At 35.6% G+C, this 15,106-nt stretch overlaps 1 protein-coding gene across 8 annotated transcripts; it reads left to right on the forward strand.

The window, feature by feature from the left end:
• The first annotated feature begins 2,541 nt into the window (after positions 1-2,541).
• On the forward strand, positions 2,542-11,695 carry LOC108196009 (B3 domain-containing protein Os07g0679700). 8 transcript variants are annotated; one of them, XM_017363056.2, is made up of 13 exons: positions 2,542-2,831; positions 2,918-3,062; positions 4,041-4,122; positions 4,217-4,318; positions 4,766-5,433; positions 5,574-5,670; positions 5,759-5,933; positions 6,605-6,678; positions 6,791-7,216; positions 9,157-9,206; positions 9,297-9,410; positions 9,501-9,568; positions 10,549-11,695. In XM_017363056.2, exons 2-13 carry the CDS (start codon positions 2,953-2,955, stop codon positions 11,340-11,342), a joined length of 2,760 nt encoding a protein of 919 aa, XP_017218545.1. In that variant the 5' UTR covers positions 2,542-2,831; positions 2,918-2,952; the 3' UTR covers positions 11,343-11,695. The 8 variants fall into 8 exon arrangements, with proteins under 8 accessions (XP_017218545.1, XP_017218546.1, XP_017218547.1 ...); XM_017363057.2 differs by having other exon boundaries at positions 2,544-2,831; positions 4,769-5,433; XM_017363058.2 differs by having other exon boundaries at positions 2,650-2,831; positions 4,925-5,433.
• Positions 11,696-15,106: the final 3,411 nt, after the last annotated feature.

Below are 15,106 nucleotides of genomic sequence, written 5' to 3' on the forward strand. Positions count from 1 at the left end.
TTTATTATGTTTCTGATTTGATAACTAGTACTGACGTCGAGAAAAAATAGATCATTATTCTGCCAAAAGCGCCTATATCTCTATTTGAGAAGCTAAAAACTCTAACTAAGATGAAGCCAACTCAGGTCTGAGTCAAAAATTTCCTCCAGCATGCGGCATCAAACTGTCTTCCAACGAAAGATCTTCTTCGAGTAAGACGTATATAAGTTAATGTGGTGGGTCCTGTTTGCAATATAGAGCCAGAATCAATTCGATACTCGCCGGTTCTCTTTCCACTTACAAGATCAAGCAACACAGCATCTGGCATTCAAAATATCGCAGGTGAATTCATCAATATTCAAGAATTAACAGTAGATGATATTTGTTCAAGGAAATCAATCTGACATTCAGAATCAGGTAATGGTTTGCTGGATGTTTTGGAAAATCGGACGATTTGGTATGGAATCAACGTAGTATGAAACCTTTAAAGGTAGCAAACTCGACGTTTCCTTCACCAATGACGATCTAATCAAGATAAAAGTTTTGACAATTTTCTGGACTACATGCTTCAAACACGCTTCAAGAAGATGGTCTGGAACAGTGGCACCCACCAGAGATAAACAAAGTTAAGGTTAACGCCGATGCAGCTCTCTTTGAAGACCCACACAATTATAATCATGCTTTGGTTATTAGAGGTCGTTCCAGCAACCTCATCAAAGCCACCTCCAAATGTTGTCAAGGTAAAGCGCCTCTAGAATTCGCAAAAGTAGTTGGAATTCGGGAAGCTCGAAGCTGGGTGAAGAATGGTAATCTTACCGACGTAATTAGGGGTGTTCGCGGTGCGGGCGGTGCGGTGCGAGTTTTTTCTAAAACCGCAGACCAACCCGCATATGTGGTTTGGTTAAATATTCAAATCGCACCGCATAAATTAAAAACCACGTAAACAACACCACATAAATGCGGTGCGGTGCGGTTTGTGCGGTCTAACGATTTCACTTTTGAAATTATAAAAAAATCAAAATTAAAAATCACATTACAAATACAAACTCAAATTAAACTTCATGGTTGGCATACTGGACATGAGCCATTACAATGCTATATTAAAAAGAAGTATAACATTTCAAATGAATAGATTGAAATAGAAATTAGAGCTAATATTAGGTTACACTAAGGACAATTGGAATATGGAATATAGTTAGTGCCTATATGGATTGGATCTTAAATACTCTCTTGCGCCAAAATAAATCATGAAGTCAGTATAATCTTTTAATAAACAAAGATGTAATATATTAATATAAGACTAATATATGTATACAATTATATAATATATATATATATATATATATATATATATATATATATATATATATATATTATATGCGGTGCGGTGTGGTTTGAACCGTGATACCTAAATATAAAACCACAATCCGCACCGCACCGCGCGGTTTGTAAAAAATTCAACCCGCGACTGCACCACGAAAATTAAAAACCACGTTTTGTGGTGCGGTGTGGGCGGTCCGGTGAACACCCCTAGACGTAATAATAGAAACGGATTGCTTGCAAATTGTTTAGTTAATTCGTAGCTCTTGTTTTGGCCATTCTTGCCTGGGGAGAGTGATTTAAAAATGCAAAGATCTTTAAAATCAAAACATTATGTTAAGGTTCGTTAAACGATCTACGAATAGAGTAGCTCATTATTTAGCGAGATACAAGTGTTAAATAGCTGATCATAAATGGAGGGTGGGAGATGCCCACCTGGAATTTAATTTTATTTTATGTAAAGTTTTGATTCGTTAATAAAATCTTTATTTTATTTAATATAAATAAAATATTAAATACTTTATAAAAGTATATTTATAATAAAAAATTAAAAATAATAAAGACTCGATAAAGCTTGCGAACCCTATGAGCCGAGTAATTTGAAACTCAAATTCAGCTCAATAAACTATTAAAATAACTCGAGCTCGACTCAATTATTATCAAGTCAAATTCAAATATTTAACCTTTACTAGTAAAAGTAGTTCGGTTTGACTCATTTATCCTCTGAAGCATGTATCCGATTAGACTCGATTACGAGGCCGTTTGGCAAAATTTATGACTTATGACTTAACGTGACTTATGACGTAACGTGACTTATCTGATAAGCTGACTTATTAACGGTTTATGGGTTATTAAAAACATAATAATAAAAATAAAAGTGTTTTGCGAGTAACTTATGATTTATGGGTAATTTTTATCAAAAACAAAGTTCGAAAAAATTAAGTCACTGGAAAAAATACCTCAAATTAACTTCTGACTTTAAGTCAACTCCTAACTTATTTCTGACTTTAAATCGGCTTTACATAAACAAATATTTTTCAACTTAAAGTTGGAAACAGTTTTAAGATGAGGCTTAAAGCCGCCGCAACCAGGCTCCAAATTAGCCGATACTTTACCCGAAGTGGGTTCAAATCCCACCTAGAACGATAGATAGCCGCTACACGCGTGAACCAGTGGGGTAAGAAAACAGGAAAGCACAGTGAAACTGAAAAATAAAAACACAAGACAGAAGAAGAGAAGTGTGTTCGCGAGGTAATGGTGTGAGTTGGTAAAGTAGGGGCGTATTGACACTGACTCCTTGCTGAGACTTCAAGTCTACTTCTATCTCTCTTCCCTTTCTTGCACTCACTCATTCTCCTGCATGTAACTACTTGTTTATACACACCCATATAAATATTCCTCGTGAAATCATCATTATCCTCTTCATCCCACGCCCACTTCCATCACTATATACATATATGTGTATGTATGTTTCATTTTTACTTCAATAAACTAATTCCCACCTACACCATCTTCTTCTCTACTTGAACAAGGTACAAACAAGTTACTTATTTTTTATTATATTGTTTTTCTGTAGTTGACCTTTTTTTTGATGTGTTACTGATTAATTGTTGATTAGGGTTTTTCAATTGGTGAATTGAATCAAGAAGTTTGATGGGTTCTAAAGTATGCATGAATGGGTTGTGCGGGGCTACTTTTGGTGATGGGAAAAGAGGCTGGCCTTTAAGATCAGGGGGTTTTGCTGTTCTTTGTCATAGCTGCTGGTGGAGTTTTTTTTTTTTTTTTTACCCTTCTGTTTATAATTTTTGTTCAGCTGTATATGTGTTTCTTGTGCTTTCTTTTATTTCATTTGCATGTACTCATCACAAATATTTAAAGAGGAAACTTGTAATCAATATGTTTGTGTGTTTATATCTAGGAAACTTATTCACCTAAGGCGTATTTATTTTTGTAGAACAAAAAACTTATTTTCTTGGGTTTTAGATGATTAAGTCGCATTTGATGATTTGCGAAGGTTTATATATATTTTATTTATATTTAGAGTTTAGACCATTACCTGCCTGTCACATTAAAATTATGTTTTAATATGAGGTAATTACATTGATTGCCTACATTAGGCGAATCAAGTAAGATAGGGGAAAGAGGTCATGAATCTCAGCGAAGCTTGTATTTTGGAATTAAGGAATAATGCTTTGATTAGGGTATTGTGCGTTCGAAAATGATAAGTTTGCTGTCTCTGAGTTTTGTGAATTCTTGATGAATCTAGAAATCAGGGCTTTGTACTTTGTCGTTTCTGAATACAAAGTTATTACACAGTCCTTATGATAGAATTTTAACATACCCCAAGATTCAGCTTCACACTGAGCACACAGATGTGGATGTCAACTTAATTGTTATCTTAACATACCCTACCATCGGTTCAGTCTTTCCTCAACCGATTTTAGCTCCACTTAAATCAATTCACAGGATATATTCACTTTCTCATCTGATCGACCAAGTTCGGTAAGTGGTCACTAAGAGGAAGAAACGGTAGTAAGCATAGTTAAAATCTTTAGCCCTAATCATGATAGTAAGCATAGTTATGATCTAAGCCCCGACCATGACATGATTTCAGGCTAATTGAACAATTCAGTATTTCCCCAGGCCTTTCTATAACCATTTAAGTTAAAGGTTTAACCTCCATCACACAAACAAGGAGATTCTGGTCTTCTCTCTCTAACAGTAGTCTGCATTGACCTCAGGACTTTGTATGAGCAGCTAGCATTCTGCGATATGTTTCATTCAGATGACAGTGGTTGGAGAGAGTGCATATCATGTGGCAAGGTGAGCTCACAACTCGCTCATATTCAATCTTCTTTCTTTAGTCTCCCTACTTCACCATAATCATTTCTTTGCTTACTTATCTTTTAACTAACAGCGTCTCCATTGTGGATGTGTTGCATCCAGCTCTTTGCTTGAGATACTGGACAGCAGTGGTGTGATTTGTATTAGGTGTGCGAAAGGCTCAGGAGATCAACCTGTAAGATTAATTAACCTACATCCCCCCCCCCCCCCCCCCCCCCCCCCCCCCCGCTCTCACACACACACATGCTCACTAAATTGCATACCTTTTTAGGAAATAAATTAAGCTAGGTTTTCTTTTTGAAAGGGCCCCCCCCGCTCTCACACACACACATGCTCACTAAATTGCATACCTTTTTAGGAAATAAATTAAGCTAGGTTTTCTTTTTGAAAGGGGATTATTATAACACGAATTTTCGTAATGAGGAGCTAAAGAAAGGCTGTATTATATTCCATCCCCCATCTTTGTTTAAAAGTTCCAACAGTAATTAAATAATTAGGAGTCACATATTAACCACCTCTAATAATTACAGTTTGCTCTAGCCTCTAGTCTTTTATAAAGTTATATATAGGATTAAAACTGCTCATGACTGTAACGGAACTTTATATTATTTGGACCTTAAAGCAGAAGGGTTTTGAAAGTCCTACAGGATTTGGCACGTCAGTGGAAAAGTATGTCGGAGAAACACATTTTGCTTCCACTGACAATCAGATCAATGTTGACTGCATTCATGGCATAAATTTGAAGCAATTTAATAATTTAGCTGATGGTGATGGCCCAAAGCAATTCCTTCCATCTCAGGATGGTAATATAGTCGGGTCTCACTGTCAAATGAAACAGGAAGGATCCATCCCCCCCTCAGCAGATACTGGAATTACATGTTTTTCAAATTTTGGTCGATTATCTGCTGGATCGTCTTATGATGCCAAAACAAAAGTATGTGAAGGCAAAGAATATTCAGACGTTAAAGACATATACGGTTCAGCAGTGCAGACAAACTTGACTATTTCCTTGGCCACCCCATCTTTAATCCAACACTCTTCACCGACTGCAGTATGTGAAGTAGTGAAGTCAACAAAAACTGTTTCTTCCTTTCAATCAGAATCTAGAACTTCACATGTTCTGCCAAAGGCTTCACAGCCTGATGTTACTGAAAGATTAGATCCCAATGCTAACATGATCTCGCCAATACGTGTTGCAAGACCACCAGTAGAGGGACGGATTAAGAATCAGTTACTTCCACGTTATTGGCCCAGGATAACAGAGCAGGAGTTGCAGAAAATTTCTGGAGAGTATCCACGAACTTCCCTTTACTTCCAATGTGCATGTTGATTATATCTGAATTCCCACACACACTCTTACACACGTGGACAAGCGCGTGCACACACACATGTTATATCTTTTATGTGATTTCTTGACTAATTTGTTTAAGCTCCAATTCCACCATCATTCCATTATTTGAAAAAATTCTGAGTGCCAGTGATGCTGGTCGTATTGGTCGTTTGGTACTCCCAAAAGCGTGTGCAGAAGTAAGATTCTTTATCATGTCTTTGATTCCTAGTTGAGTTTTTTTTTGGATGGTTTTGAATTCTCTTACAGCTTTAACTGTATGTCCAGGCATATTTTCCCCCTATCTCTCAACCCGAGGGTATTCCTGTGAGAATTCAAGATGTGAAGGGAGAAGAATGGGTTTTTCAATTTAGATTTTGGCCAAATAATAACAGCAGAATGTATGTTTTAGAGGGTGTAACCCCTTGCATCCAGTCCATGCAATTACAAGCTGGAGATACGGGTACTTTATAATACTTTCTTCACTACATCAAATTAGTCAGGGTAGCATTTATAGTTTTATTTATGATACTTGTTTTGGTGGTAATGACATTTTTCACTCCTCTCGGCTCGTCTGCGTGCTGCTGAGAGCATAAATAATTGTATAGAGAGGATAAAGTAATTCTGTTGTCTTTTCTGCTTCCTTTCCCATTCTTTAATTGTTCTTGAAGATGTAATTACTTGCTTTTGTGTCATTAATCAGTTAACCTAACAAATGTACACATCTGTAATTGCTAAGACCCTAATAATCTCTAAGGTAATGATCAAATTAGGATAGACCAAGACCTCCACAATGTGCAATTAAGGATAGTAAAGCCGTCATTTTTTACTGCGTACAGTCTTTCCTCGTGATTATGGAATCTTTCTTTGTTTCATACAGCCATGCATTTTTTTTAAACATAAAACTCAGAGGAAAGGTATTTCTACTCCACCATACTGCCTTGCTTATGAACCCTGATAATTATTCAAAAAGTAATAATTTTGCTAACAATTGCTTTCCCTTGAACTGGCCTAATTATCTAGATATTATTATTGAGCTTCATGGACGAAGAAAATCTTTCTTCACCATATAGAAATTTTAACTGTAGAGTTTTCTTCGTTAGTTCCTTCAGAGTTTGATATCTCACTTTGCAGTAACATTCAGTCGTATGGATCCAGAAGGAAAACTTCTTATGGGTTTTAGGAAAGCATCAAACAATTTAATGCAGGTAACATCTTTACGGAGAGTTTGTGTTAACTTTACAAGAGTGACCAAATTCATTGACCCCTTGGCGCTTTGATATTTTTAAATCCTATAGCTAAAATTTACATTCTGAACAGGATACTCATTTCTCTGGCAAACATACTGGCTCTTTTGCAAGTGAACCTTTTTTATCAGGCGTTATTGAGAATCTACCTGCGATGAGTGGTTACTCTGGTCTTCTACAATCCATGAGTGGAGGCACAGATCCTCATTTGAAGGTATTCTCAAAAAATTTGAGCTCATCTAGTGGAGATGTCATCTGGCATGTCACTGATAAGCCTGGAGGCAAAAGGATCATTGATTCATTGCCACCAACGTTGCTGGCTCCCGAGAAAAAAAGAAGTAGAAATATTGGCTTAAAGAGTAAGAGATTACTTATAGAGAACCAAGATGCCCTAGAGCTGAAACTCACATGGGAGGAAGTACAAGAAATGCTCCAGCCACCTGCTAGTGTCCGGCCAACAACTGTCACAGTTGAAGACCACGAATTCGAAGAGTATGAAGTAAGCTTTAGAAATTTATTTACATCTCTATTCTTCAGCTAAGATTCCATATCTACAATCAAATTGAATCAATACAAAGTCAATTGTGGTAACAAAGTCCTATCGAAGTGCAACATAATCATTGTATATAATGTATACTCTTCAGTTTAACTTAATATAAGCTTTTATGCATGGTAGTAGTGCTGACAAATGATAATGTGATTATAAGACTACTTAAAGCAAAATACGCCTTTATCAGAATATACTTCTAAAAGAGAAGTCATGTCATGGTACTGAAGTTACGAGTAAATAGTGAAAGCAATCTTAAGATTGAGTCATTCATTTTCCACATCTCTCCCAGACTTGAGTTCTAGCTTTTGCACTTCCTTTCTCCTTCAGAATTGATCACTAGCTTTGTTTCTTGCAAGCTACAAACCCTAATCCTCTTTATCTGTTTACTCTTTTTTTGAATATGTAACAAGGACCTTTTCAGAACTTGTTTTGGAGCCCCTGTACTGATTGACTTGCTGTTTCTTCCTTCTCTCTCTGATCTGAGTCAAATTATTCTCCCATCAATCTCACTCTTCAGTCTTATTGCTAATTCTTTTTCCGAAGTATCTGCAATTCCATCCTTAGAACAGTTTTCTGTATATGGATACGAAATTATTGTTGGACTTCCCTTGTCACCTTTCATCTACTTTTCTCACTTCTCATTTGGAGAAAACTGGTTGTCAGTTCTCATATCCCTCTGCTAGACCTTTTAATTAAAAAATTTCTTCTACAGCTCAAACTCGCATTTGTTATTTAACAAAATAGTCAAGACAGTGGACCTAAGAAATGACAGCAATCTGTTGCTCATTTTTTAGCAAATTTGTAACTCAAAAAATTGATAATAAGCCTTCCCGCATGTGATACTTGTTTTATTGCTTCCTGAGGATATAGCATGATAAGATTACTTATTTTCTTGGAAAACAAATTATTAGACTCGTGTTGCTGACCAAGGTGTTAATATATACTTTAAAGCAATAAAATGTTATCCACATGATTGGAGTGAAATGTTTAGAAATTCACACAGAAATGATTACGTTTGTAGCAAGATGGTAGTGCTTGGACTGTTTTACAGTAGCCTGGGCAATGTATTATAATAGTAGTAATTAATATCATTTTTTTATTTAGAAGGTATTTTAGTCCTAGTTAGGAAGTCAGTCTCTGTAAGCAGTGATTTAAGTTTCTCCCTGAATAATGAATGAAATTTGAAACTTAAGTGTGTCCCATGTATCATATGTCACCCTCCTTCCCTTTTCTAGCACTGAAACGAAAATCCTCTGTATCTCCTCTCTGAGTCTCTTTTGGCTTCTCTTGCTGCTCAGGATCTCCTGAGGATCCTGGAAGATTTGTGGCTATATTATAGCCCCAAAAACATTTATCACATATGGTTGATTTACATGGAATCAAATTTCACAACTATATATTCATGTACGGGGAAAAGAAATAAGAGGGGAATTATAATATTATGGTATTAGCTTTGTCCATAAATGCTCAACATCGCAATTATTTATTCTTTCAATATCAAATAAGTTATTGCTAGAAGGTTGTGCTTGGCACGATGGTCAAGTTTTTACTTCTTGCTATCTGCTACTAGGTCACAGATCCAACTCCTTATAACTGCCTCCCTATGAGAGAGTGTACAGGGTTAAACTTTTATATAATTTTCGGCGAATTCAAGTCGGGAAAAGAAGTGTAAATGATTTAAAATTCGTAGCTTCTAATAAATTAGGTATGAGGCTCCTTCATCTAGACACTTTATGAGCCACAGTTATTCATTTTCATTAGATAACCAATTCCCAAGGCATCTGCTATAGGGAAAAAGAAGTAAACTGCCATATCTTAAATCATGTATATTACTATGTATATCAAGCTGAAACCTACTTGTCTAATACTTCAGTCTTTGAATAATGTAGGGACCCCCGGTCTTGGGAAAGAGGAGCATTTTTACTGTCCGTTCAACTGGGTAGTACTTTGGTTGCTCCCGATTTACAACAAATTTTGCTATTGTTTTAATTAAGTAAGATGACACTGAATTGCTAACCGGATGATGCAGGGAGCAAGAGCAATGGACAACATGCGATGGTTGCTCAAAATGGCGAAGGTTGCCGGCTGATTTTCTTCTTCCTCCTGTTTGGAGATGTCAGGAAAATTTTTGGGATCGCAGCAGGCAAGTGCTCTTCTATTAGACTTGGGATCTTAATTCAGTACAGACAATAAAGTAGATATTACTGGATGCTAATTTGCTTTCTATCTTTAGGTGTTCGTGTTCTGCACCAGATGAATTGAGCCCCTGGGAACTTGAACAACTTTTCAAACTGAACAATGGTATAGTATCATTATATATCTATTCAACTATTACTTAATGCTACGTAAATATGGCTCTTTCTCCGCAATGCGAGTGAGATGGAGTTATTCTTAACTTCGATCGTACTATAAAGGTGCATTTCATGGTTTTGTGATTAAAGATCAGACCACCATCTCTGTTTATATATATATTAGGTAACTTGATATCTGCCCGGATGGCCTTTTCAAGAATTATAATATTGCTAGCTGAAGTAGAATCGGCATACAGGGATTGGCAACTTGACAGAATGTAAGAAAATCTAGAAATCTAAAAAACGGAACAAAAGGATCAAGCTTAATTGTTTCAGAAAAAAAGGATCAAACTTAATGTTTCTGTAGTACATTCTGTGTTCCAAGAATTGTGTTTGTAGGTGCTTGTATGGTAATGACTTTGGCTCGTGATTCAAATTAAGCTAATTACAGAACCAGTGCGAGATGAAGAGTTAAATTGGCCTCAATTGGACCTGACTGAAGAAAATTTGTACGAGCTTATATGTGACCGGTCATGTAAAATAAGTCTTTGCTTTTTAGATGGTTTCCGCCCTGAGGCCTGAGATTATTTACTCTGCTGAAGTCATGAGCAGAAATTTGATATTTGATATCTGATATCTTATATTTCTTTATTCACAAGCTCCTGAACTAAATTTGTTGGTCAGACAAGGAGAGCTTGGTAGTTACATTTTCGGCTCCGCTGTTCATGAGTATTTATTTGGCATTTTGACCTTTCAATATTAAGCCCCTAACTAACCCTTCCCCCTTGCAAATATAATCGTAGATGCTAATGTGATTGCTTTGACTGGTTAAATATTAAAGGTTGCCTCAAATGGATACTGCTCTGATGGATGTCCTTTAACATTTTTTTAATTTTTTTTTTCCTGAAATTTGTTCTTGATGATGTATTACTTCTATAATAGACCTCACAACGCAATTTGCAATCACTCTTCTTTTCTGTTGATAAATAGATTTCAAGAGGCGGAGAATCACTGTCTTTGACCAGATGTCAACACATAATCATGATTCTAACTTCCCGGGTGTCTTAGCAAGTAGCAGTGTTCAAGGTGAAGTAACTGATCTAGGTGCTACAGCAGTTGCTACCACAACAAAACATCCAAGGCATCGCCCTGGTTGCTCTTGTATTGTGTGCATCCAGCCTCCAAGTGGCAAAGGTAAACACAAGCCGACATGCACATGCAATGTATGCATGACAGTTAAACGCCGTTTCAAGACCCTTATGTTGCGTAAAAAGAAACGTCAATCAGATCGTGAAGCTGAAATTGCTCAAAGAAATCAATTTTTATGGGGTCCTAAAGAAGAAGTGGAAGTGGACAGCACCAGCCAAGGTAGAAGGTTATTGAATCTTTCAGAAAATGGAAGTAGATCCGGAAGCGAACCACAGGCTTATGATGAAAGAAACAATCAAGTCGACAGGGCTATTAATGCCAACACAGATAAATTAGACTTGAATTTTCAGCCTAATAGTGGTGAAGACTTGCCTATCAAGTCGACTCAAGTAAGCATGATAAGTCTTGTCCAAGTAGCTACCCGGCCTCTGGAGATGTATCTTAAACAAAATGGTCTTACTAGCTTAATTCCTGAACAGCAAACAAGTTCAGGATCACACGTGCCACCACAAGACATTACAGAGAGTGAGGGGCACCCTCATCAAGACCAGTCTTTGGCCCAGGAGGATCCTCCAGGAAGTGATGACAAGGTTTCTGAAGCTGGTCAAACTGGAACCAATCTCGATCAACCATAAAGTTATTGCTCTTACGAATGTGCTGAATGGCTGAATTCCTTGATTATTTTTGTGTATAAGCTCACGAATCCTTCCAAATCAAAAGGATGTGTTTTTTAGAGTTGCCTGAATGGAGAGGAGGTTGAATTAGAAGACAATCATGCTTTACTAGGACACTGTAAACTACTAAACTAGGAACTTAATTGCTTGATTTTGTTTTGTTAGTTTATTCTTTAGAAAGCACAGGCGAGTTGTATACTAGATAGTATTTGAAAAGTGCATGTATTTGTACATGATACGGAGAGTCTGTAAACACATAACTTGTTAAACTTGGATTTCAGAGATTACATGATTATGTTCTCTCGTCTCGAGTCTATGCGCGAGTATTTCAATATATGTGATTGAGCTTTACTGAAGAAAACCAAACAAACACTGGCTTTTTCATGATTCAAGAATGTTGGTCGAACAAAGAAGAATTGCAGTGTCTGATAAGCATAACAGATTGTACATCACTATTGTGGTAACAACTGAAGAAATGAATTCCTATAGATAAATTACATTGGTCCCTCTGCCCTCGTAGCAAGCTAACAAATTGCTAGCTAATATGTGGAAAAAAGTAGTAATTAAATAAAGGCGTGTGCGTGGGTGGACGTAATAACAGAATAACAAATGATATAAACAAAACATATTTGGGTCCAACGTAAAACTGTCTTATTAAATTGTATTTGCTCATTCACCGTATGTGCAGAATGATCGTTTTATAAGATAAATTGGATTACGATGTCGTTGCAGAAAAACGACACCACCAACGAGTTAAAAATAGAGCAAAAGAATTATCACCGGAGGGACAAAGAAAAGGTGTGACGGTTAGAATCTTTGAGATGCGATGATCAAAGAGTGGTATGTTTATAGGCAAAGGTTACGCAACTGATAGACTTTTTAAACTCAATGCAATGTTATGGAGTAATTCTTTGGTAATGAGTGAAAATATATTCCATCCCACGAAACAAAATTGAAACCAAAGCAACACTACAACAGAGGTACATGATTGTTCCCCAATTGAAACCAAAGCAACACTACAACTGGAACAGTACATGATTGTTCCCCAATTTTTCGACGATCGGAGTGGGCGGACAGAAAATGGGTGGAAAAAATCGGATGAGTCAGTCAGGTCTCGATTATTCATTGTGTTGACGTTACATCAAGTTGATCGGAGATGCGACGAGGCAATATCCCTGCAACGTACTAACAGGTGTGATCTTTCCAAAACATAAAATTACGTGATTATGATCATAGGATCATATTTTGATTTAAAATATACAGTATATTATTGTGGTGTTGTTTATATTTCATTTTTTTCATGATTAGGTATAATTCATTTTTTTCATGATTAGGTATAATTGTGTGTTTTTTTGACAGAGGTATAATTGTGTGCTTGAATCTATTATGTATGGGTTGTTTTGTATCCTACTTTGTCATTTTCTTAAATATATTTTTATCAGAATTTGAGGAGATTGACTTTGTGGTATCAATATTATATTACATGATTAGTTAGATCTTATTTGTTCTGTATCCTTAATTTTTATTCTTAGTTTCTCGTTAAGGTTCTTGATGAATGTTTGCGTTTCTTGGGCGGTGGCGGTGGAGATGATGTAGTGGTGACTCAATTAGTGCGCGTAGATTACTCCGATCATTTAATTTTATTGCATGATTTCGTTTTAGTTTTATAATTTTGGATATTGTTTGTTTTAAATAGTAGTAAGTGTAGGCCTTAATTTTAGTTACTTTTTGAATGACAAGTTGACTGTTTTTAAATTTGTTTATCCTTGGTATTTGACTTTCCTCTACATGCTTAAATTTGAATTCTTGTGTTTTAATTAGATAATTAATTGATATAATCTTTATTGAGATTATTGTACCTGAATTTCATAATTCTTGGAGTCATACATGATGGCTTTATTGTGCCTTAATGAGGTATTATTGCACCATTAATGGTTGATTTGTTGATTGGTGTATACCAAATTTGTATAGTAATGATAATTATATTTAGTTATAATCATGATTTATTTGTTTGTCAAGTTTTTGTTTTGAGCAATGTTAGGGACCCCAAAATTTGTCCCTAAATTATTTTCCCAAATGACGTGGCAAACACATGGCGGAATTTGGTTGGGTGGTTTATGTGCATACAGGGGGTCCCATTATTTATTAGTATGAGTATAACCAATCACAACTTGCCACATAGATTTTATATTTGAGTAGATATATCTTAGTTATGATTTCAATTTTCAATTATATTTTTCTATTTATATTTAAAATATTTATTGATATTAACAGTCAGTTATATTTTGTTGGGATTTAAATTTTATTAGGTATCTAACCAAAGAGATTTCACTATCTCTTTGGTGTAGATTTTTTTATGATTTGTTTCATATTAGTTTTTATTTAACTTTCCTTATTCTTTTTATATTCATATCTTTTGAATGAGTTTGTTGACTTTCCTCTTTCATTTTTCGATAGTTTTATTACTATTCTATTGTCTGTGTGAACTTATTATGTTCTTTTATTTGTATTTTATTTTTTTAAGAAACACGAGTAGAAGAAAGAAAGATAGCGGGACCTCCTATGGGTGTTTTCTTATCGAACATTAAAGCTTTATTGTCTAAGTGTCCTCGGTCATCTCTGCATGTCCGAGGTTTAGATGGTAAACTTTCTTGAACGAAAGGAACTCCTGGAAGCTGCTATTGTATTTTGATACAATTCATTATACGTGAAAGTATCTTGTGACAAAAAAAAAAAAAACTCAATGCAATGTTTAGTGAGGACGATAATGAAATGAAAAATTCTTCTGCTTCCTTGCTTGAGTCTCTTGATTTGTGGCATGCTAGATTAGGAAACATGAATTATGACACTTTACGACGATTAAGTGCAAAAAAATACATACCAAAATCGAATATTAATTCAAAACATAAGTGTGAAACTTGTCTTGAGGCAAAACTAATAAGATCATCTTTTAAACGTGTGGAAAGAAATACTAAACTGCTAGACCTAATACATAGCGATATACGTGATTTGAAATTCGCTCAAATTAGAGGAGGAAATAAGTATTTTATTACATTCGTGGATGATTATACGAAATACTGCTATGTATATTTGCTAGCAAAGACGAGATTATAGATAAAATCTATAAAAAAGAAGTTGAGAGACAACAAAAAGAGAAAATCAAAACTATACCTAGTGATCATGGAGGTGTCGAACCATTTGGGAAATACTGTTCACAACATTGTATAATCCATGAGGTCATTGCACCATATTCCCCTCATTCAAATGGCATGACTTAGAAGAAGAATCGCACTCTCGAAGAGATATTGCATGCGAGTTTTTTAATTTTGATGACTCGATTGCAAGTTCGTAGTCGGTTGAGTGACTAAAATACCGCTTCAGCTGACTGTACATGCCACGGTGGATTTATTTAAGTCAGGTCACGACGCTTAGTCAGCTTTCCGTCAAATTTTTAACGGAGTGTAACGGCCAGTGAGCTGAATGAAATTTTTTAACAGTATAATAATGTGACTGAAAGCTTTTTGAGTTGGATGACCCAATTGCAAGTTTCCGGTCAGTTGAGTGACCAAAACGCCATTTAACTCTTTTTTAAAATCCCAACAAAATTCATGAGATTGTGAAGTATTGTGCTTCAATCCTAAAGAATGTATATAAACTCTATGACATTCTACCAAGAACCGTACATAATCAAAATAACATACAATATATTAAAATTTATGAATTAA

This window comes from Daucus carota, chromosome 7 (genome assembly GCF_001625215.2).
Source record: "Daucus carota subsp. sativus chromosome 7, DH1 v3.0, whole genome shotgun sequence".
Lineage (NCBI taxonomy): Eukaryota > Viridiplantae > Streptophyta > Magnoliopsida > Apiales > Apiaceae > Daucus > Daucus carota.